This window comes from Dama dama, chromosome 4 (genome assembly GCF_033118175.1).
Source record: "Dama dama isolate Ldn47 chromosome 4, ASM3311817v1, whole genome shotgun sequence".
Lineage (NCBI taxonomy): Eukaryota > Metazoa > Chordata > Mammalia > Artiodactyla > Cervidae > Dama > Dama dama.
In genome coordinates, this window is record NC_083684.1 from 9,300,679 (window position 1) to 9,325,100 (window position 24,422).

Consider the following 24,422-nt stretch of genomic DNA (forward strand, 5'->3'; position numbering starts at 1 on the left):
CACTGTTTCCCGCGCAGCTAATGCGCAGGCGCAACACGGGCCTCGGGCCGGCATTTCCTGTAGCTTTATCTGAATCCCTGCAGCTCCCTGTTCGTCTGGCGTTCGCGAGGGGGCAGGTTTTTCCGGTGCCCGGGGAGAGCTATGGCGGAGGCGATGGATTTGGGTAAAGACCCCAATGGACCCACTCATTCCTCGACTCTGTTCGTGAGGGAGGATGGCAGCTCCATGTCCTTCTACGTGCGTCCCAGCCCGGCAAAGCGCCGGCTCTCGACGCTCATCCTCCACGGCGGCGGCACTCTGTGTCGCGTTCAGGAGCCCGGGGCCGTGCTGTTGGCCCAGCCCGGGGAGGCGGCGGCCGAGGCCTCGGGCGACTTCATCTCCACGCAGTACATTCTGGACTGCGTGGAGCGCAACGAGAAGCTCGAGCTGGAGGCCTACCGTCTGGGCCCGGCTCCGGCGGCCGACCAGGCCCCAGAGACGAAGCCCGGGGTCCAGGCCGGGGGCGCCGCGGCGGAGCCTGAGCCGCCGTCGCAGGCGGGGCGGATGGTCTTCACGGACGCGGACGACGTGGCCATCTTGACCTACGTGAAGGAACATGCCCGCTCGGCCAGCTCCGTCACCGGTAACGCCTTGTGGAAAGCGATGGAGAAGAGCTCGCTCACCCAGCACTCCTGGCAGTCCATGAAGGACCGCTACCTGAAGCGCCTGCGGGGCCAGGAGCACAAGTACCTGCTGGGGGAGGCCCCCGTGAGCCCCTCCTCGCAGAAACTCAAGAGGAAGGCTGAGCAAGACCCGGAGGCCGCTGATAGTGGGGGTGAGGTCTGCGGTCGCCGACGCGCGGGTGTCGTTGGTGTGCGCTGGGGGCGGGGGCGGCTCCCCCTCTGCGGGGAGTCCTTGTGCGCGTCTTAGGGGCGTCGCCAAGCCCCTCTCCCTAACCCCTTTTGCCGTCCGGTAAAGTTTGCATCATTTTGTAATCTCTCTTTAAACGTCCGGGTAAAGTTTGCATCATTTTGTAATCTCTCTTTAACATCCTTTTTTCATAACTGGGGTATTGACATGGCCCGAGATTCAAAAGAGGCAGAAAGAGTCTGTGGAAGATTCTCCCCCGTCTCCTTTCTTTTCCCACCAGCTATCCAGTCCCCGCCCCCGCCCAGAGACAACCTGTATCTTGGGTATCTTTTCAGAAATATTTCACAGACTCGTTTTAAACAATGTTTCTCATGGCTTTCGGCAGATTCAGTATAAGCCATTTTTAAAGCCGTGCTAGTGCAGTTTATTTTCATATCTTGGCTTAAATGAATGCATATTCACAGAAGAAATTGCTCGTCTGTTGGAAGCCGCTTCCTAGTTTCGCTCGGGTAAGGTGAGTTTCTAACGCAGTTGAACTGAATATTGGTTTTCCGACGTGGTTACGACACAGGGCTTAGCTGTTGAGATGCTTCTCTTGTGACTTAATCGGTATTGAGCTTAAGCTGTCGGACACTTTCGTTTAGAGTCATGCTTCTTCCCCTTAACGTCTCTTTCCTTGTGTGACTATTCTGCATAACAGTTGAAATCTGGGGAGGTAAAATCTATTTTCTCCTGTTCAGTATGCTTAGTAGGAGTTTTGTTTTTGGAAAAGAAACACTTGAGATTCATTCTCAACCACAGGACTGGAAAAGGTCAATTTTCATTCCAATCCCAAAGAAAGGCAATGCCAAAGAATGCTCAAACTACCGCACAATTGCACTCATCTCACATGCTAGTAAAGTAATGCTCAAAATTCTCCAAGTCAGGCTTCAGCAATAGGTGAACCTTGAACTTCCAGATGTTCAAGCTGGTTTTAGAAAAGGCAGAGGAACCAGAGATCAAATTGCCAACATCTGCTGGATCATTGAAAAAGCAAGAGAGTTCCAGAAAAACATCTATTTCTGCTTTATTGACTATGGCAAAGCCTTTGACTGTGTAGATCACAATAAACTGTGGAAAATTCTGAAAGAGATGGGAATACCAGACCACCTGACCTGCCTCCTGAGGAACCTATATGCAGGTCAGGAAGCAACAGTTAGAACTGGACATGGAACAACAGACTGGTTCCACATAGGAAAAGGAGTATGTCAAGGCTGTATATTGTCACCCTGCTTATTTAATTTATATGCAGAGTCCATCATGAGAAACGCTGGGCTGGAAGAAGCACAAGCTGGAATCAAGATTGCCGGGAGAAATATCATTAACCTCGGATATGCAGATGACACCACCCTTATGACAGAAAGTGAAGAGGAACTAAAAAGCCTCTTGATGAAAGTGAAAGAGGAGAGTGAAAAAGTTGGCTTAAAGCTCAACATTCAGAAAACTAAGATCATGGCATCTGGTGCCATCACTTCATGGGAAATAGATGGGGAAACAGTGTCAGACTTATTTTTTTGTGCTCCAAAATCATTGCAGATGGTGACTGCAGCCATGAAATTAAAAGACACGTACTGCTTGGAAGGAAAGTTATGACCAACCTAGATAGCATATTAAAAAGCAGAGACTTCTTTGCCAACAAAGGTCCATCTAGTCAAGGCTATGGTTTTTCCAGTGGTCATGTATAGATGTGAGAGTTAGACTGTGAAGAAAGCTGAGCGCCGAAAAATTGATGCTTTTGAACTGTGGTGTTGGAGAAGACTCTTGAGAGTCCCTTGGACTGCAAGGAGATCCAACCAGTCCATCCTAAAAGAGATCAGTCCTGGGTGTTCATTGGAAGGACTGATGCTGAAGCTGAAACTCCAATACTTTGGCCACCTTATGCGAAGAGTTGACTCATTGGAAAAGAGCCTGATGCTGGGAGGGATTGGGGGCAGGAAGAGAAGGGGATGACAGAGGATGAGATGGCTGGATGGCATCATCGACTCGATGGGCATGAGTTTGAGTAAACTCCAGGCATTGGTGATGGACAGGGAGGCCTGGCATGCTGCGGTCCATGGGGTTGCAGTTCATGCAAATCATGTGATTCATCGGACACGACTGAGCTACTGAACTGAACTGAAAGAGACACTTGAGATTCATCCAACAGATATTTGAGTGCCAGACTCTTACCTGCTGGGTGGTAGCAGTATATAAAACTCCTTGCAGTCATGGAGCTTAAAATGCTAGCTGGGCAGTGGTGAGTGCTATCAGTTCAGTTGAGTTGCTCAGTGCATGGACTGCAACATGCCAGGCTTCCCTGTCTGTCACCAACTCCAGCTGCTATAGAAAAAAATAAAAAGGCTAAGGGCTGGAGAAGAGGTTGTTTTCTACAGGGTAAGAGGGGAAGTTCACTGTCATAAGCTCATACTTGAGCAGAGATCAAAAGAAGTGAAAGAACTAAACTGGTGGTTATTTGAGGAAGAATGTTCCAGGTTTTGGGGGTATTAAGTGCAAGTCCTGAGGTGGAGTATGGCTGTTGTGTTCTTGGAGCAACAGAAATCAGTGTGACTGGGATAGAGTAAGGAGGGAGAATTCTTGGAGAGAGGAAAGGGCTATGTGTATGGGTAAAGGAGATCATATATATCTTATAAATATAATTTTTATATATAAATCAGTGATGTGGAGATGACTGGTAGACCAGTTGGAACTTGGGATGAAATTAAGCTGTACTCACCCTTTGCAGTGTTTTCATGTTCAGATATTTAAATATAAAAATTAAGATCCGAAAAGGACCAGGAGAGGATGTGGATGAATAGCCTTTTCAATGGCTGTGTGTTGTTATTTCTGAAGCCAGGAAGACTAAGGAAAAAACTTATATATTACTTAAAATTTAAAGCTTTTCATGATCAAGTCAGAGGGCAGATTGGAAAAGTATACCCAATACATTGCAACAGAGGAAGTTTCCTTAGTGTTCAAAGGGCTTGCTGAAGTTAGTAAGTAAAAGAGAAACTAGTAGAAAAATGAGCAAAGGAAATGGAGTTTTCAGAGGAGGGAATAAATAAATGGCTAATACATGCAGAAATGTTATTAAATAAAAGTAAATTAGACCCTGATCAGTGGACCAGTACAAGCCATACCTGGGCTTCTGACCCATGGAAACTGAAATAGTGTGTGTGGTTGTGTTTTTTAGAATAGTAAATCAGAGCAAGGCAATATTATATTTATCTGTTAATTATTTCAGCATGTATCTCTAAAATATAAGGCTTCTTTTAAAAAATTTATGTAAAATAAAATTGACTTATTTTGATGTACAGTTAGGTATTTAATTTTTTTTATGGTGGTAAAATATACATTAGATAAAACTTACCGTTTTAGCAGTTTTTAAGTGCTCCGTTCAGTAGCACTAAGTATGTTTTGATGCGGTCGTCACCACCATCCATCTCAGAATGTTTTCATCTTCCAAAACTGAAATTCGTACCCATTAAACACCAGCCCCCCCCATTCCTGCCTCCCCCTGGCAGTCACCATTCTGCTTTCTGTCTTCATAAATTTAATCTCTCTAGCTACCTCAGGTAAGTGCAGTCATAATATATTTGTCCTTTTGTATTTGGCTTATTTCATTTAATATAAATGAAAGGCTTATTTTCAAAGCTTATCCATGTTGTAGCATGTGTGAGAATTTTGTTCTTTTTAGGGTTGGATAATATTCCACTTTACGACCACTTTATGTATATCCATTCATCCATTGATAGACACTTAAGTTGCTTCCACATCTTGGCTGTTGTGAATAATGCTGCTATGGTATGGGTGTACTAATACTTGTTTAAGACCATGCTTTCATTTAATTAATTAGTTTATTTATTTTATATTTTCAAAAGTGGAATAGCTGGATCATATGGTTTAATATTTTGAGGAATTGCCATACAAGTTTTCCAGTTAGGTGTTTTAATACATGTATAGATTTGTGTAACCATCATCATAATCATACAGAACAGCTTCATTGCAAAACTCCCTCGTGTTGCCCCTTCACAGTCAGTTTTTATTAAGTGGAAAACAGCAGAGTTAAATCCTCAGAGAACAGAGTAAAAGGAGAATAGGAAGGTGTTTAGCTTTATGAGGCTCTCCTTTCTGTAGATGGTATGTAGTGGATTGTGGTAGACCCCTCAGATCCATCTTCAACTGGGCAAGGTTCTGTTATTTTATGTTAGCATCCAGTGACTAATCTATGTGGTGATTTTGGCTCCCTTTCCCCAATATGGTCAACTCTGAAGGGCCTTCCTAGCTCCATACTTCTCCATGGTTTTGGTTGAGGCCTTGTTGGAGCTCTTTCACAGCTCAACTTCTTTCTCTGCCCGCTAAGCACTCGCTGATCAACATGTTACACGTTAATCTCCATCTCAGAATCTGATTCCCAGAAAACACAGTTTATGGCACAGTTTTTTTTTTTTTTTTGCAAAATCTATTTAAATACAAAACAAAAAAATCAATTAAGCTTGAAGAGTATTTTTATTTTATACATGAGAACTTAGGAAAATTATCATTATTTTTATTATACAACTTTTCAGTAGGAAGCTGAAAAATTAGAAATTATTGAACATGCATGTCTTATGTTTTTCTTACCCTCTGATCAAACACCGTTAGGTAAAAAGTGCAGCCTAATTTGTGGCCCAGAGCTAATTCTAATCTAGTGCTATTTTCTTTGACAGAACCACAGAATAAGAGAACTCCAGACTTGCCTGAAGAAGAATTTGAAAAAGAAGAGATCAAGGAGAATGAAGCAGCAGTCAAAAAGATGCTTGTAGAAGCCACCCGAGAGTTTGAGGAGATTGTGGTATGTTGCTGCTGCTGCTAAGTCAACTTCAGTCGTGTCCGACTCTGTGCGACCCATAGACGGCAGCCCACCAGGCTCCCCCATCCCTGGGATTCTCCAGGCAAGAACACTGCAGTGGGTTGCCATTTCCTTCTCCAGTGCATGAAAGTGAAAAGTGAAAGTGAAGTCGCTCAGTCGTGTCTGACTCTTAGCGACCCCATGGACTGCAGCTTACCAGGCTTCTCCGTCCATGGGATTTTCCAGGCAAGAGCACTGGAGTGGGGTGCCATTGCCTTTTCCATGTGGTATGTTAACTAGATATAAATCATTTTTTCCCTACCTCCGTTCTCCTCCTTTAAAAGTGGTCATCCCATCTGTCCTTTTTGTACACCTGAGGCCCAGAGAGGTAAGAGAGTTCAAGATGGAGGAGGAAAATGGAAAGTGGGACTGACCCAAGTTCCAGGTACGTAGCTCTCCCAGAGTTTGGTAGGACACTTGAAGGAAGGGTAGAGGGAGAAAGATTTTTCAGCAGTACAAAGCATCTCACTTTGAGTACTTTGATCTATGAGGTTTTCTAAGTTAAGACTGTGGATTTACCTTTTTAAAATACTTTGTGCTTCTCAGATAAAAGTAATTTTTTAAGGAGGTTAATTTTTTTATTAAACAATTTTAGCTCTTTGTATACTTAGAGCTTTTTTAGCTCTCCATACTCAGTTAATTTCTTATACTTTGTTGGAATCCCATGTTTAATCATAGTAAGAGAGGAAGGCAACCATAAAATAATTTTTAAAAAATCCAAATTATATGTGCATATTTCTCTAAGAAAAAGAATCTTAATTGACTTTTCTTACTAACACCAAGAAAAATGGTTAGGTCTTAGTCTAAATCACGAAATAGTTTAAAATTGGTTCATTTTTCACAAGCTTTCAGGTACTTTGACAACTCTCAAACATGGCCTACATAGATCTTTTCTCACATAGCATTCTTTGTAATGTGCCTAAATGTAGTGGCATGTGGAGGCCCCAATATATTAATGCAGCAGTGTTTTTTGAGTGCTTATTATAAGAAGGCACTGGTAAGCACTGAGGATGTAGTGATAAGCAAAATGCAATTCCTGCCCTTATGGAGCTTACAACCTGAGAGGGAAGTCAAATTTTTAACAAATAATCTAATGCATACATGTATACTCATATATATGTGCCTATATATGCATACATTTTTCACATTCGGTGTAGCTTCTAATGTTCTTTGGAATACCATAATTACACATACACATATTTATATGTATACACATGCACATATAGACACTTATATACCCTATACTCACACTCCTGCTTACTCTATGGCCTGTATATGTGTGTGTGTGTGTATATATATATATATACACACACATGCATATATACACACATCTAGCATGACTAAATGTAAGAAGGAACATAGCACATTAGAGGAACTGAAGGAAGTCCAGTGGAATGAAAGGGAAAGGAGGTGGTAGTTGGGAGAGACCAGATATTTTAAGAGTAAGTGTCTGTGACTTCGTTATTACGAACTGGTTCCATTCTTCACTTTGTCTAGGTGGACGAGAGTCCTGATTTTGAAATACACATAACAATGTGTGATGATGATCCACCCACGCCTGAGGAAGACTCAGAAACACAGCCTGATGAGGAAGAAGAAGAAGAAGAAGAAAAAGTTTCTGCACCAGAGGTGGGAGCTGCCATTAAGATCATTCGGCAGTTGATGGAAAAGTTTAACTTGGATCTGTCAACAGTTACACAGGCCTTCCTAAAAAATAGTGGTGAGCTGGAGGCTACTTCCTCCTTTTTAGAGTCTGGTCAGAGGGCTGATGGGTATCCCATTTGGTCCCGACAGGATGACTTAGATTTGCAAAAAGATGATGAGGCTACTCGAGATGCATTGGTCAAAAAATTTGGTGCTCAGAATGTAGCTCGGAGGATTGAATTCCGAAAGAAATAATTGGCAATATGATGGGAAAAAGTTGGGCAGATAAGACGTTAACATTTTTTTGTGTGACCATTGAACTTCAGAAATTTTTCAGTTGGAACCGACACTAATCTTTTGACCAATTTTGTTGCCCTGTGAGTCCTAGATTTTGTACCCAAGCAGAGTTGTGTTCAGTTCAGTCACTCAGTCATGTCTGACTCCTTGCAACCCCATGGACTGCAGCACGCCATGCAGAGTTGTGGAGGAGGATGAAATAAAAGAAATGGGACATGTTTTGAGCTGTTCCGGGCAGTATCAGTGTGTTTATGAAAGGAAAATCGAGAACAATGAGATTGGTGTACATTGTAGTGATCGTTTTCTGGAGTGGAATCCCTGCTATATTGGTGATAAGAGCTAGTCATGAAGTCAAAGAAGGCAAGTTGGATGGGTCTTGTGAAAGCATGAATAAAGAGCCTCCTATCTTTTGGCAGAAGCTCCTCTAGATTGTGAGAGATTCCAAATCAAGAATCTAGAAATATGGAAAAATTTAATTACAAGACCTTGAACATGGACTGTCCCAAACTCTTGTAACCCTCAGTGAGCTCTGATTTCTGGGCTGCTTTGAAAACCCCATGTTTCTTTTGCCAGCTTAATATTTGGGAACCCTGTTCCTTGGCTATTCTTTCCTTCGAGTGTGTGTCAGTGAAGTCTCTAGCACGTGTTTCTTTACCTATCGTCTAGTTTTGTTTCAGACACACACTACAAGATAGTCTCAAGAAAAGTCTTAACTTGTTTACTAGTAATGTGTTTTTATTTATTGAGGATAGTTTTGTGCTAAGAATTGTGTTAGATTTAAAAATTAGAGGATTAATTCCTCTTTGTTGTGTTGATTTCATTGTTGAAAATAAATGGAACTTTGTATTTGAGTCTCCACAAAGTGTTTTCTTTGGTTGTATTCATAAAACCTTTTAGGTATAAAAGCTATAAAGGAACTAACATTTTTTGCTGTTAGTAATTAGAACCAATAAGAGGTTCCATTTAGAACTGATAGGCCGTTAGAAAGATGCTATTTCTTCTGAATGGAGCAAAGAGAAGATCTGTGTCAAGGACTGTGAAAGATGGCATAACCAGGTGAACTGCAGAGAGCCAAAGGGGAGCGAAGTCAATAAGGAGCTATCCAGTGTATAACAGAAGATGTCAGAACCTGTCCAGATGCCTGAGCACTCACCAGTCCAGCACATGCCAACAGCAGGAGTCTAACTGCCACACCTGTCGGAGGCTCTCTTTGCTCGACGTGCTATGGAGTTAATGCCCCTGGGAGCAGCTTTTGCCCAATGGTGAATGGGAATCAGAGAATGCATACTCAGCTTCCTTGCTGACCAGAGAGATGACAACTGAATATTTGAGTTACTCCTTGAATGGGATGATGGTTTCCATGCCTTCTTTCGGAGGCTGCAAGTAGAAGAAAGCATAGTTGCTTACAGTGGGATGACTGCACCTTCATAGGCCTACTGCTCTTACTTTACATCCCCATTTGTCTGCTAGTGCATCTGGAATCCTCAGTAGCACTCACACTCTTTTCTTCTGGAAAAAGAGCCTGCTTCTGGGAGAACCCAGCCTAAAGCAAAGCATTTAACCTTTTCCTCCTCCTCAGCTTGTTGGAATGGTACAACATAAGTGCAGGGATTTCCCTGGTGGTCCAGTGGCCAGGGCTCTGCACTGTCAATGTGTGCTGCAACTAAGAGTGTGCATGCCATAGCTAAACTAAATGACAAAACCCCTGAAAAAGCTAGAAGATTTCACATGTTACAACAAAGGTCAGCGATCCCGCATGCGGCAACTAAGAGTGTGCATGCCATAGCTAAACTAAATGACAAAACTCCTGAAAAAGCTAAAAGATTTCACATGTTACAACAAAGGTCAGAGATCCCGCATGCGGCAACTAAGAGTGTGCATGCCATAGCTAAACTAAATGACAAAACCCCTGAAAAAGCTAGAAGATTTCACATGTTACAACAAAGGTCAGAGATCCCGCATGCTGCAACTAAGAGTTTGCATGCCATAGCTAAACTAAATGACAAAACCCCTGAAAAAGCTGAAAGATTTCACATGTTACAACAAAGGTCAGAGATCCCGCATGTGGCAACTAAGAGTGTGCATGCCATAGCTAAACTAAATGACAAAACCCCTGAAAAAGCTGAAAGATTTCACATGTTACAACAAAGGTCAGAGATCCTGCATGCTGCAACTAAGAGTGTGCATGCCATAGCTAAACTAAATGACAAAACCCTTGAAAAAGCTAAAAGATTTCACATGTTACAACAAAGGTCAGAGATCCCACATGCTACAACTAAGAGTGTGCATGCCATAGCTAAACTAAATGACAAAACCCCTGAAAAAGCTAAAAGATTTCACATGTTACAACAAAGGTCAGAGATCCTGTATGCTGCAACTAAGAGTTTGCATGCCATAGCTAAAAGATCTAATTGACAAAACCCCCGGAAAAGTTAAAAGGTTTCACATTACAACAAAGATCAAAGATCCCACATGCTGCAACTGAGACGTGGGTATGGCCAAATAAACAAGTGCGTGTGAAGTGAAAGTTGCTCAGTTGTGTCCGATTCTTTGCAACCCCACGGACTATCCATGGAATTCTTCGGCCAGAATACTGGAGTGGGTAGTCTTTCCTTTCTTCAGGGGATCTTCCCAACCCAGGGATTGAACCCAGGTCGCTCGCATTGTAGGCGGATTCTTTACCAGCTAAACCACAAGGGTAGCCCAAATAAGTGCATAAATAAATATTAAAAAACACTCATTTGCTCACTATTTTTTTGCTCAGTGATTTTTTTTTTGGCCACATTTTGTGGCATGCAGGATCTTAGTTTCCCTACTAGGGATCAAACCCGAGCCCCCTACAGTGGAAACATGGGGTCTTAACCATTGGGTCACCAGGAAGACGCTACGGTAGTGATTCTTAAATGGGGCTTAGGAGGGGTTGGTGGTGCATATTTGTTTGAAATGTGTTTTTCTTTTGTGATGTGACACTAGGGTGGTTGAAAAGCATTGCTTTAGATATGAAATGGACATGTCATCTACCATGTCTGTACCTCAGTAAAGTTACCACAGCCTATTGGCTTTATAGAGCTAAAGATTCTAGTTTTGTCTGTCATGTGCCAAAGGGTCTGATTTATTATACCCATACTACCAGAAGACATGTTTAAACCAAAACATATGCCAACTTCTAGTGTTCACTATAAACCAGTAATTTTCAAATATCTGGTTTTGTAATTTCTCAGATCATTTCATCTCTTGGGCTGGTATATATGTGGGGGAACAAATTATCAGAAGTATTTTTGGGAGCCCAAAACTAAGCAAGGAAAATGAGTTGGATTTTAATAGTTAATGGCATTGAACTGTAGCTGAATCTGTTCCAAAGACCAACTGTTTAAGTCTTAATACTGAGATACTTCTGCCTTAAGCTTCTAGATAATCTTGTTCTTTGGATTTTCTTTCCTCGACTTCATGAGTTTGCTTTCTGCTTGTGTTCTGGGAGACATTATTTCTTAAATCCTTTAAGCTCATGAGTTCTGGGCCTTTCTCATTATTCCCCCCTGGCTTTCTCTTATTCCAGCTTTTGAGATTACTTATTCCAGCCTGAAATAACTTCCACAACTTCCTTAGTGGCAGAAACATTCTGCCTTCTCTTTCTCTGCAGCAGTGAACATTCCTGGTATTGTTTTTGTCTGTTCCCTATTCCATTTAAGTGGTTGCAGCTTTGAAAGTTTATGCTGCTGTTTGCATTGTTCTCATCCTCGCTTGCTTTTGGACTAATGCTGTTTGCTGAATCATAACCCCATCTGGCTTATCAAAAGCCAGGTGTTTATTACATGTAATAGAAAACCTAACTCTAAAGAACTTCAACAAGTAAGAGAATTTATATTTTGTATATGTAACAAGTCTTGAGTTAGGGGGCTTTAAGGTTGTAGTTTTCTGCCCTGCCATCCTTAGCTTGTCCTGTCAGTCACTCCCCTTGTGGTAGAAAGGTGGCTGCTGCAGCTGCCAACAGCCAAAGAGGGAGGGTTCCCCCTAAGGGTCTCTCTTATTGGGGGCAGCCTTTCTCAGAAGCCCCTCAGTCCAAAGGTTTTCAGCCTAGAGGGGTCCGAGAACTAAGGGCCCAGCTCCTTGGGACCCCAGGGACCTCTAGGAGGAGGGCAGACACCTTTTATTGAAGGCACTGCTGGGATGGGACAATCCGATGCTCTAGTCCTGGGCACCAAGCAAGGTCCACTGGAGTTGCCACCTGCAAGGTCCAAAACCCTGCAGCCTCCACGTTCTCGACCTTGTTTTCAGGCTGTGGCGGCCTCGACCATGACAACTTTTAAGCCCTCCACTGGTTGAGCCCCATCCACACCCATGGATCACCTCAATCAGATAGGATGTCTGGTCACCCAGTTCATGAAAAGCACATCAGACTCAAGAGATTTTGAACTAGTCAAGAGATTTTGAACTTGGTCAGACACTGTTCCCTGCATTTTTCTCTAGAGACTTAACCTCACTGCTTGCTTCGGAGGTGAAAATTTACTTTTTTCTCTCTCTAGAGAAAGTCATCCTGTGTCCTTCCAGAGGCTATAGATAGATGTGTAGATACAGAGATATGAACAGAGAAGAGTATAGAGGGGAGCTCTAGAGGCTGTGTAGGTGAACAATAAACATGTATATTTACATAGAGCAATACATATAAACATGGAGATACAGACGTGCATATAAATGAAGAGGATTATAGATACAGATGTAGAGTTTTCCCTTCTCAAGTCATCAGACTTGTTTTCATAAGGTGAAGAACTGCCTACATAGGTTGAAGTACAGGAAAGATACTAGGAGCTCTCAGCTCTGGTTGCATGAGAGTCATCTGGGGGAACAATCTAAAAGTCAAACTGGCATGGTATCTACTGTCAAATATATCATTTTTTGGGTAGATTTGTGCCACAAATACCTGTATATATGCATGTGAGTTTTAATTATGTAAGTGGTTAATGAAGATAGCGCTCATATTAGGAAAAATTACTTGTGCTGAGTGTAATTTGGCCGTAAATCTTGGTGCTGGAATATTCTGGCACTTGTGCTTCAGTATGAACACCTAGAGAACTCTTGCCTGTAACACACCCAGATACCAGAAGGATGTCCACCTCACAACTGTATTTGTGCAAAACTAGTATCTGTAAAACTAGACGTACGTGTATTGATTTTTCAATACCTTCCTATGGAAAGTAAAGCAAATATGACAAAACAGAAAACAAATTGATGAACAAAGAAGTAATTTTTTTTTTTTAGGAAGTAATGCTTTTTAAAGCCATTTTATTACCAAGGTAGACCCACATAAACCAAAAATCTATTTTTAGAAATTACCTTTTCAAAAGAAGGGAGAAGATGGAGAGTGAAAATGATTATCCCAAATTTTGATAAACATACAATGTTTATCTGAGGAAAAATTTTATGGACATATATAATCATATATGCAAATACATTAAAAACCCTAAAAAATGGAAATATTAGCATCATTAGACTATGGTGACGATATGGTGTTGCTATTACAATTTCTTGTATGTTTTAAATAGTTTAAATAAAAATACACTTCTAAGTGAAGGTTACTCAGTATTGAAGGATTTGTCCTAATCCGTTTAATCGTTCCTTTAATGATGGATACTGAGGTAGTGTCTGGTTCCTAATTTAAACCCTTGGAGCTTTGGAAAAAAGATCAGTTTTATGAACTCCATCAGGAAGTACAGCATCCATCCATTTTTTACATAACAAATTTCAAGTTTGCCCTCCCATATTGCCAGGAAGGAAAGCAATTCTGATGTCCCTCAGAGACCTGTTCTCGCCTGAGTTAGGCTCCCCTTTGTGGATTTTCCAGGTGGTGGAGGATGTGGTCATCACAGAGGTCACACTTAAAATGCTTTTTTTGCCACAAGAATTCAGCAGATGTGTCCTGAGGTGCTTCCAGAGGCAGAGTGGAGCTTGGAAGGAATCCTTAGTAGAGTACCGAAGAGAACCACTGTTCACGGACAACCTCCATTTGGGTTTCCAGTTGGCTCCTCCTGTCCTCGGCTCTAATCTTGCCCCTGGCAGGATGGCTTCCGCAATTGTTGTTCCTGAAATTCTTCTGATCTGCATCAAAAGAAGGGAGGCCTGGATCAGATTCAGAATGCCATCTGCTTCCTCCAGAAGCTCAGGCCCTGGTGAGCTTTGCAGTGTCTTCGGAAGAGCCTGAAAATCTTACTGCCTGAGGCACAGCTGGAGTCCTGGAGGGTTCTCTTCCTGTGAATGAGGAGTCAAAGAATCTGTACCTTTTACTGACAACCTGTGGGTGGCAGGAGTAGACCTGAAGTCTTCTTGCGGTTTCTCTGTGTTGCTGGTGAGACTGCGTGAGGGTATGAGACGCTCTAGCTCGCGTGTGCTGTGGCAGCAGCCCGTCTCCATGGCCCCTTTGAGGGCCCCGCTCTGCAGTCAGCCCAGCGGCACTCATCCCACCACGGCAGGACGAGAGATGTCCTCCTGGCCCGGAGCCTGTGGCAGTTTTTTTTTGTGCTCAGGTTGAGGCTGAGAATAGTCTCCCAACTGTAGTATGCCCATGTCTGTCTGTTCTGGGTGGTCCTGGTGTTCTTGTTATTGGGACCGGAAAGGATCCTGAGTATCTGCCCACAGTCAGCGGTACGGGCACATCATTCCCAGATGTTACCGTGGAGAGAGAGTTCTCCCCGCACAGCTTCACAGGCTGCATCATGATGCTTTGTCCTTGGATCACACTAGGGACAGAGGATACGTAGGAAGGGAGAAGAACAGGTAGAAATGATTGGTTCTCGCTGAAAGAACTGGAGGAAGGAAGATGATGAGATCGGCCTGGGAGAGTTCACAGGTCAATTTCATGCTGCTGAACTGTTGGACCGGGTCTCCCATTTGGGCCATCTAGCAAGGAATTCACAGGCTCACTTCTCTGCCCAGGGTACAGAGATCTTGGGTCCTGAAACCATATCTCCATGAGAAAAACAGAGACATGGACATCATAAGGCAAGAAATAAGGGCCTGTTATGTAGGCGCAAATCTCAGGAGGTATATGTATGAAACTAATTACCCTGGTTCATGTGTTTAGTATGTGTGCATGTGTGTATATGTATATATGTATGTGTATACATATACACACATGCAAACACATAGATTTAGGTCGTAGCACTTTCAACAGTCAACCTTAGATGAATTGAAACTCGGCTGAAAAGGCATATGCTTTAGGAGCCACCCTCTGATTTCAGCAGTGGACCAGGGAGCAAGGTCTCTTGACCAGGCTGACATTTTTTTCCTCTTTATCAGTGTGTGCACAGGAATACAGATCTTGTAAATGTGTATAAATCTGAGTAAGGGTTAATAAACATAAGTGTTTTTGAGAATCATTCTGCTGATAGACCTAAGAACATGCTTCCTTGTCATGAACATTGAACATATATGAACCACTTTCCCCGTAATTTAGGTAGAAGAAGGTACTCATGAGGGTGATTTTTGTTCCCCAATTTGCCTGTGCCTGTAGATTTTTGGGAGAGTGTTAAGAATGGGGAAGGAGAAGTGTGCAGGGTACTAGTTGGTAGAGGCCAGGAATGCTGAAAACCATTACCCCAGGACTGACCGCCGCTCCTGAGAAAGAAATATCTGGCCCAAAATGACAACAGTGCCCAGCTCTAGAGAACCTAACAGAGTGTTCTCAAAATTGGCCTTGACTTTCACATTTCCCTACAGTTCTGTTGCCGGTAGTTCTGAACAGATTCATCGCTGACAATTTGATTAGAAAATTCTTCCTTTTTCAGGAGTGTGACTTGCAGTGCCAGATGTTTACTATCCCATGCCTTTGTCCTTGATTACTGTGATAATCTAGGTTAGTCACGGTTTTCCAGCAACCACTCAGGGGGTAGTATCATTTAACAGAAGGGATATTTGCTGCCACAGACATCAAACTTACTTGAATTCTCAATTCCGAATGCCTGTTTGGCTAGAGTTTTCCTGGTGGCAATATCAAGGAATTGGTTCCTCTAGAAACCTTGAACTGGAATGTTTGATTAAGATCTTGGGATGGCTGGCTGGTCTTGTGTGACTTCTTTTGGTAAGTATTCTAAAAGAGAACGCAGGGACAAAAGGGAGGGTTTTAGGACATTTTTGCATTCAAGCTGGAAACTCAAACTTGAGAAGATCATGCTAACCTCTTACTCCCTCTGAATCCCCCTGAGATGACAGAAGAGGAGGATGTCGCCCTGCTTAGAGCAGAAGGACCAAAAAGTCCAAAGCCTTGCTTGCTCAGAACCTGTATGTCCCAGCCACCTATTGTTGACCCTAGGTTACAAAGAACAAGCTGTGATTGGCTCCAAAACTAAGGATTCTCTGTGGTGAATTTGGGTACAACATGCAGGATTGATTCCTCTTCTCAATGGGACCCACTGATGAACTGCATTTGGACTGGTGGGTTCTTGCCTTGAGTATAAGGCCAAGGCTGGTTCTATTCATGAGTTTGGTCTTCTCCTAAGGAGGAGCTGAACCCTAATAGTCTCTGTGTTGCTGTGTGGTTTTGAACCAAATCTGAGTGGGAAAGGAAGACATGAAAGTCATGTAATGCAGTCTGTGTTATTCCAAATATCGTTGCAGTTAAACAAAACTAGTTGATCAGCTGCTCTTGGGATAATATTCCTAAGAGAAAGTGCATTATCCTGGGAATGATGCTATTATTAGCATAAAATTCAGGACAGTACACAATCTGCTCTCAACTCAAATTAGCATTTCTTGTATGGTCATCCTCAGGGTATCCAAAGTAAATTTCCCTGGTTTATGAAACACCGTTAGTTCTCTCAAAGGAAATCAATCTCTCTCTCCCTCGTGTCGTATCAACTCTTCATTAGAAATGCCATTTGATAATACATACGTATGGAATATATCTTAGAAAAGCATTTCTTTATGTAAGACGGTAGAATTAGCGACAGTCATGAGCAGGGCCAACTCATCCACACTTCCCCTTACTTCCTTCATCCCGTTGTGGGCAATAGATACCTTGCTTCAAAATTATCACTAATATAACCAGTTGTATTTTGTTTCCTCGTTACTGGAGTCAGCATTGCAATGTATGTTCCAATAATTTCTGAGTGTTTTATTTTGATAATTTGATAATTCATGGTAAGAGTAGGGTGTAAATGATAACCAATATTTGATGAACCATTCATATCCCAGACATTTTTCTAAAAGGTTATATCTGTTCTTTAATTAATCAAAATATTTTCTAGTAAGTCTTAAGCCCAAGTGGAAATTGGAAACGAATGAGCAAGTTACTGAGCACAATGGCTGAAACCAGCTCATCCTACACTGCTTCCTGGACTTGCCATTCTCCACCTCAGTTCAGACGGGCCTAGTACCTCTCGTGCAGCCAGTCCCTAGATACTCTTGAAAGTGAAAGTCTCTCAGTCGTGTCCAATCTGCGATTCCACGGACCGTAGCCTACCAGGCTCCTCTCCATGGAATTCTCTAGGCAAGAATACTGGAGTGGGTAGCTATGTCCTTCTCCAGGGGAACTTCCCGATCCAGGAATCAAACGTGGGTCCCCTGCATTGACGGCAGATTCTCTACTGTCTGAGCCACCAAGGAAGCTTCAGATATTCCCCCAAAGGGCACTTTATTACTGGGATTTGGGGAAACTTTCCTGTTCCTAAAACAAATACATTAAGAAAAGAGGAAATTTTCTTCTTCCTAATGTCCCCTCAGACTGATGCCCTTATAGCCCTTGCATATAGTGATTTATTGGAAACTGTTTTTGATATAAAAATCTGAACTCATTCTTCTCTAAAAGCATCTTTTTTACTGACCTTTATTGGTTTCAGTACTGTTTCAGTTGGTGTACTTGTCTTATTTACAGCTCTTCGCTGACTGAAGAAATCCAGCTTTATTTTTACATCAGTAGTTTATTCACAATGATACAGTATGGGATTTTATTTCATGCACTCCTGTATGTGAGTTACATTTCAGATATTAGTGGGGGAAAAAACTAGCCTGAGAATTGGGAATTTACATGTGTGTTTATTCCACAGTTTTCCTCACAATTACATATTAATCTTTATTCTGTAGTTTATATTCCAGTGATACCATATCATTAATGATACCATATCATTAACATAGTGATCTGATTTCCTATATTCTCTAAATCTCAAAGGTTGACTTAGGGACTAACCTGGTAGTCCAGTGGTTAAGAATCCACCTTTCAATGCAGGGGACAGAGGTTCAGTCTCGGGTCAGGGAGCTCAGATCCCACATGCCACGGGGCAGCTCAGCCTGTGCGCTGCAGCTGGAGAAAGCTGTGTGTAGCAAGGGCGAGCCCTGAGTGCGCAGCTAAGACCCAAGGCAGCCAAAGTAATTAATTTAAAAAGCTGATTCAGTTATCTTCTATTGGGAGAGAGATTCCAGTATACTCTTTCCTCCAATACTAAATACGCCCAACCAGTTGGTAAAAGAAGTAATAGAGGTTTCTTCCATTGGTAAAAGAGGGAACTCTTGTTTTTATTTTGTTTTAAATATATAACAGGAAAAACCTTCTGGGAAACATACCTGATATAAGAGTAAATTGCCTGCCAGTGCTAAGCCTACTTTTTTTCTTTACCTTGAAGCAGAATAATGAAATATCTGATACTTACCCGAATTTTAGATTCTGGAATGCCAATTTCCTTGGACAGCTGTTTCCTGGTTGCTTGTTCAGAGTAAAAAGCGTTCAAACCATGCTTGGACGCTTTTGACTCTGGTTATAAATAATCTTGCCTTGCCAGGGTTCTTTTTGTCGAATGTCTGATGAAGAGAAAATGGGGAGAAGTATGAAGGGTATGTTTATAGATTAAAAACTGTGTGAGCATGTAACTTATGTTTAGTTCAGATTGAAAGTCTGTACATTCAATGGTTATTTTATATTTTTACTTTAAGGCTATACCTAAAGTCATTCTACACTGGAGACATGGGAATTCCTTACTGTTCCAGTGTAAGGACTATGTCCCCTCACTGCCAAGGGCTCAACTTCAATCCCTGGTTGGGGAACTAAGATCCTACAAACAGCCCAGCATAGCCAAAAAAAAAAAAAACAAAAAAAAACTGGAGACATATAGGTCAAATACACACACACACACACACACACACACACACACACACACACACACACACACACATATATATATATGATACAATAAGTAAAACACAGTCTGTTATCTGAGTTACCAAAGCAAGAAATTACTAGAAATCCACAAAATTATGTGCAAAGAAAATAGGAGTTAGGAAAATAAATGGAAATAAGTGAAACAAATAAAATATGAAAAAAATTAAAGGGATAAATATACAAAACTTATTTTGTGATAAAATTTAATATTTTAAATCATTAGGTATCATTAATATATTAAATCATTAGGTATAGTCATTAATATATTAAATTGTTAGATACAAGCTAAATGTAAAATACTATGTATGCCATATAAATTTTTCTCCATTAAAAATGTTAACTTTAAGACTTTTGAAAACCCACTTATGGGACTCAGTGCTGCCTCTTAAATATGGGATTCCATTCTGTTAACTTCAGAGTACTCATCAATCCCCTGACACAACTTATCACTGTAAACAGCACCTACTTCAACAATCTGTTCCTCTAATCATAATGGTGATTTTACTTTTTATAAACTCTGGAAAATAAAGCATGTGGTGTTACCAAAGAAAAGAGCAAAAGACCACTTGGAGTGCTGTTTTGATCCATCTTGGGAAGAGGTATCCGGATTCTGCCCAGAGGAGTGGACAGCTGAGCAGTTCCCCAAGACACAGGATTTATAAACACCCAGAACAGCCCACCCATCTCTTAAATACCCTCCTACTTAATCCCTTCATTAAATATTGAAGCTTTTCAGAAGAAACTTGAAGTAATCGGATTAAGAGGAAATACAGAGTCTATCAGATTCTAATTTTGCATCAATCATAACATCTTTCCATATATGACTTAAAATCTGTGCTTTCCAGTTTATAATATATATGTATGTATACATTGGTATAATATATGCTTTGTTCTGTATAGTTTTTAATACTTTTGTTTCTTAATTATTTTGGCTTGATGATATTAATATTATATGGATATTCCTACTCTGTATTCTATTTTTCTTAGCTGTTACAGAAACATTTTTTCCATCATTGATATTGTTTATGTGTTATCGTGGCTATTCTATACTCCATAGTTATTTAAAAAAAACTAATCTTAGTGTTGCTGTGAAGGTATTCTTTAAGTTGATTGATTGTAAATTCAACAATGTGTGTCTGATTCCATTTCCATGATACATCCAGGATGGACAAATCCATAGAGACGGAAAGTAGGTTAGCGGTTTCTAGGGAGTGGAGAGAATGTGGACTGACTGCTAATTGATAGGGGATTTCTCTTTATAGGTTATGGAAGTTTTAAAAAATTAGCTCTTGTTTTGGTTGAGGGTGGCACAACTCTTTGACTCTGCTGAAAACCACTGGATTGAACACCCTAAAAGGATACATTTCATGGTAAATAAATTATACTTTTAATAAAATTTATAATAAAAGAATAGTTTATAAAAACATAAGGGAGGGGCTTATAAAGTATTCTGCCACCTGGATATGTGCAAGTGCAGAGGAAACTTTCCAGAAACATCTCAAAATTGTTTAAAATGAAAGTGTAAGTTAAGGAGTTAATATAGTGAAATTTAATGCCATTCGTATTAACACTTGTTAACACTGATCACATGCTTAGATTAAAAGAGGACTAGTTGACTATAACTTGAATATTTACGTAAAGTACCTTTCACCAGAAAAAAAAAATTTAAATATGCATTTAATTTTGTGAATAGTTTCAGTTTTTCAAGTGAAGATATGAACACATATGAAAATTTCAAAAGTATGAAATGAATAATATGATTATGTTGAAAATAAAAGGACATTAAAACATCACTCAAAAACATCCATTCATTTCCAAATTATTCATTTTCTTTGTTCAGTCAAATGGAAAATGACATGAATATAAGGAGCATCACTTTGTTTATTGACCAACAGATACTGTATATAATTCTATGTAAGTATTAATGATAAACTTGGAAAGTATTGTCCTAAATGAACATGCAAATGTAATATTTTATCAATCATTAATATAACATTGGTATTAATAAAATTTTAAGTTCAAAATTATTTCTATTAATATTTAATGGTAATACATAATTACATTGATAAATTATTTCATTATTAATATTTATTTAATAACTTGATAGTATAAGCCCAGATGATATAATGTTAATGAAATTGAAGTTTGCTATATATTTGCCATTAGAATGCTAAATTATAATTCATGTTTAATATTTTCATTAATTATTTACCCATTAAAATTATAATTATTATAATAGTATTACCATTTAAATCTACTCTTCTAGTCTTCTAATGCTTTAACATCATTCTGATTTTCCAAGATCTTCATGCTGTTTTCCCTTGACTCCCAGACTTGATAAAAATCAACATGCCACTGAATTCTGCTGCTCTAAAATCTGAGGTGTCTGAGTGCTATAGGAGAAATGTAAGTAGGTTTTACTATATTAATTATATTTTAAACATATTATTATCTTTTAAAATTGAAGTCTAGTTGATTTACAGTGTCATGCTTCAGGTATGCAGCACAGTGATTCAGTTTTATATGTGAATCTCTGTTCCCTGTACATATATACATGTATATGCATGTACATATACATAAAATATATGTATTCTTTTCCCTATAAGGGAAAATAAACCTTCTCCCTTATAGGTTATTGCAAAATACTGTTTCCTGTATTATACAGTAGGTCCTTGCTGGTTATTTATTTTATACATAGGAATGTATATATGTTAATCCCAAACTCCTAATTTATCTCTCTCCATATTTTATTTCTAATATTCTAATTTAAAAGTTCAAATAAAATGTGAAATTCCCAAGGTTAGAAGTGTTATTAAATACAATGAAACTGAGCACATATGAAGTATATTGTTTCTTCTCATTCAGTCCTGGGGTCCTTTTCAGAATGACTCCTGTGCATGAAACACTAGCAACATTTTGCCAGGAGTAAATTGGTTAAGCTGCCATGACTGGGATGCTAATGACCTGGGACACAATTTAGATTTTTGGGTAAATATTACTCTTTCTAGGCTAAAACCTAGAAAACTTGACCTAAGTACCCAAAATCTTCATCATTGGTATTCACACTGTAAGATTTTCTTTACTACCAACTTTTATGTCAAATCACATATTCTTATTTCTAACTTTGCATCCATTATAGCACACACGTCACATTGAGAAGTAAGTGTAGCACTTTCTTAATATTCCTAAGAATATAACACACTATATATGAATATGAATAAATATAGATGTGCTGTGCTGTGCTTAGCCGCTCAGTCATGTCCGCTCTTTGTGACTCCATGGACTGTAACCCGCCAGGCTCCTTTATCTATGGGGATTCTCCAGGCAAGAATACTGGAGTGGGTTGCAGTATCCTCCTCCAGGGGATCTTCCAAACCCAGGGATCAAACCCAGGTCTCCCGCATTGCAGGCAGATACTTTACTTTCTGAGCTACCAGGAAAGCCCAAATATAGATGTATGTATATTTATTTATATAACACTTATATATCCTGAGAGAAAGTATCCTTCTGTTATTTTTTTAAAATGTTTGTTTTATTTATTTATTGGACATGCAACATGTGGGATCTTGGTTCCCCAACCAGGAACTGAACTCATGCCCCTTCCATTGGGAGCTCAGAGTCTTAACTGCTGGACCTTGAGGGGAGTCCCTATCCTTCTGTTATTTTGTCTAAGAAAAATACCACTTAACCCTTCTGAAACTTGATGTTTCCTAAATATTCTATCAATTGGAAGGGATATAAAACAGTCTATACATATAGTCTTCTAAACTTTTCTCTTTTCTAATTTTACTTTTCTTAATTATCGACATCTCCCACTCCACTGAGGAAGTACAGAAGTGTCATTAAAGAGAAGGCTGCCTGGAGAACTTCCTGGCAGCATAGTGGTCAGGACTCAGTATTCCCACTACTGTGACCGGGGTTCACTCCCTGGTGGGGGAACTAAGATGCTGAAAGCCACACACAAGGTGCGGCCAAGGGAAAAAGAAGAGAAGACTTTCTGCTGAAACTCATGTTCCAGAGTTTGTCTTGAGGTTCCATGGTTAATGCAGTTATTTATTCACTTGCTACATGCCTGTCCCTGCCAGATCCAGTTCTCAGACATCCTGAAGTTGGATTCAACCATAATTCAAAATTCATAAACTTATGCCTATTACATCAAGAGGAATAAAAACAAAGTTATAATTCTCCGGTGGCTCAGATGGTAAAGAATCTGCCTGCAATGCGGGAGACCTGTGTTCGATCCCTAGGCTGGGAAGATCCCCTGGAGAAGGGAACGGCTACCTACTCCAGTATTCTTGCCTGGGGACTGCCATGGACAGAGGAGACTGGCAGGCTACAGTCCACGGGGTCACAAAGAGTGGACACAGCTGGGCGACCAAGCACCGCACAGCGCAGCACATAAGGAAGCGCACAATTGCAAATAAAAGATAAAGGATGAAAAGCAGATTGGTGGGCATAGTGCCCAGAATAATGTGCTGAGAGACAGGTGTTTGCTAGGAGGTAATTTGCCTGGACCTGAGTTGGGCTTGTCCTGGATGCCATGAGATCACCCAGGCAAATTTGATATCAAGGGACATTTCAGATAAATCAGTCAGTACTCAGAGAGAAAGGGATCAGGACCCTGAACAAAATCTTCTCCTTCAGTCGTATCCTAGCCATGGGCTGGCCTGGTTGGAAAGTGCTGGGTTTGACCTGTTAACTGGGTGGAGTCCCACCTGGGGCACATTTCAGTGTTAAGAGTAAAGTTGTGTCTTAGGGAGCCTCCTGGGGAGTTTAGCTTGAGCTTTAGCGTTAAGTCTGAGTTCAGTGAACCTCTTACATATTTTGGTGACTTTTTTTTCTTCTACACCAAACTTAACAGAAACATGTTTCTTGAAAGATTGCCTTGGGAGATGTTAATCTGGGTTATGGTGCTGATGGAGGGTGGGTAGAGACCATCGCCTCCTGAGAAGGCTGCGTTTGGAGGAACGCACCCACTCCAAGCTGCTCATCCAGGCCCAGGGCTCGGTTCTGAGGGTGAAGGGCTGCAGAACTCCCAGGGGCTGTCAGTACAAAAACCACACATGATGAATGCTGAAGAAAGTGATGCTGGGCCATGTAAAATGTTTCACAACCTACTTTTTTCTTAAATAAAAAATTTTGTTAAACATGTTAGTGTTGTAACTCATTACATTGAAATAAGCTTTGCCTTCCAAATCTTTCTAGTTGTGAGTCCACTCGTGTAAATTTCCTCTTAGTGCATTATGGGCCCTTGTTAAACAGAAACAACCAAAATTTTGCCCCTACTTAAACACTAGCAATGAAAATAGAAGAAGAAAAATAAAACTAAGTCATTTAAAAAAAAAGAAAATTTTGTGTTCCTGATCATTTTCATATCTTATGGGTAGCCACAAAATACTCTCATTACACCATCTACAAACAGAATAACAAGGAAGGACATCTAAGAGTCACATGAAATAGTCCACGGTTACGGAGCCTTGTCTAAGAATTACAGCCCTGTCCCATTCCCACGTGGAGCTGTTAGTGGTCTGTGGAAAAGTCTGCAGGTCACTAATAACTGCAGCAAGATCCCTCATGTCCAGGATT

The 24,422-nt window shown here is 40.7% G+C and overlaps 2 protein-coding genes and 1 long non-coding RNA gene across 3 annotated transcripts; 2 read left to right on the top strand and 1 right to left on the bottom strand.

Moving 5' to 3' along the window:
- Positions 1-29: 29 nt before the first annotated feature.
- On the top strand, positions 30-8,542 carry TERF2IP (TERF2 interacting protein). The gene is made up of 3 exons (XM_061138068.1): positions 30-814; positions 5,574-5,698; positions 7,253-8,542. Exons 1-3 carry the CDS (start codon positions 142-144, stop codon positions 7,652-7,654), a joined length of 1,200 nt encoding a protein of 399 aa, XP_060994051.1. The 5' UTR covers positions 30-141; the 3' UTR covers positions 7,655-8,542.
- A 5,601-nt stretch (positions 8,543-14,143) lies between these two features.
- DUXB (double homeobox B) lies at positions 14,144-18,515 on the bottom strand (the record flags this gene model as incomplete). The annotated part of the gene is given in 6 exon segments (XM_061137429.1): positions 14,144-14,283; positions 15,627-15,710; positions 15,865-15,886; positions 18,331-18,397; positions 18,399-18,422; positions 18,424-18,515. Coding segments are annotated over 6 exon segments (429 nt in total), but the record flags the coding sequence as incomplete, so codon positions are not given.
- Positions 18,516-19,869: 1,354 nt separating this feature from the next.
- On the top strand, positions 19,870-24,062 carry LOC133049930 (uncharacterized). The gene is made up of 4 exons (XR_009691496.1): positions 19,870-20,206; positions 20,677-20,750; positions 21,139-21,242; positions 22,922-24,062. It is a non-coding gene; the product is annotated as an uncharacterized LOC133049930 (long non-coding RNA).
- The last annotated feature ends 360 nt before the right edge of the window (positions 24,063-24,422 follow it).

What these genes read in the sequence shown, in the direction of transcription:
- TERF2IP (XM_061138068.1), top strand. Translation starts at nt 142, where the DNA reads ATGGCGGAGGCGATGGATTTGGGTAAAGACCCCAATGGACCCACTCAT. An exon ending in GGAGGCCGCTGATAGTGGGG is followed by an intron (nt 815 to 5,573) that starts GTGAGGTCTGCG and finishes TTTCTTTGACAG; the next exon opens with AACCACAGAATAAGAGAACT. An exon ending in GAGAGTTTGAGGAGATTGTG is followed by an intron (nt 5,699 to 7,252) that starts GTATGTTGCTGC and finishes CACTTTGTCTAG; the next exon opens with GTGGACGAGAGTCCTGATTT.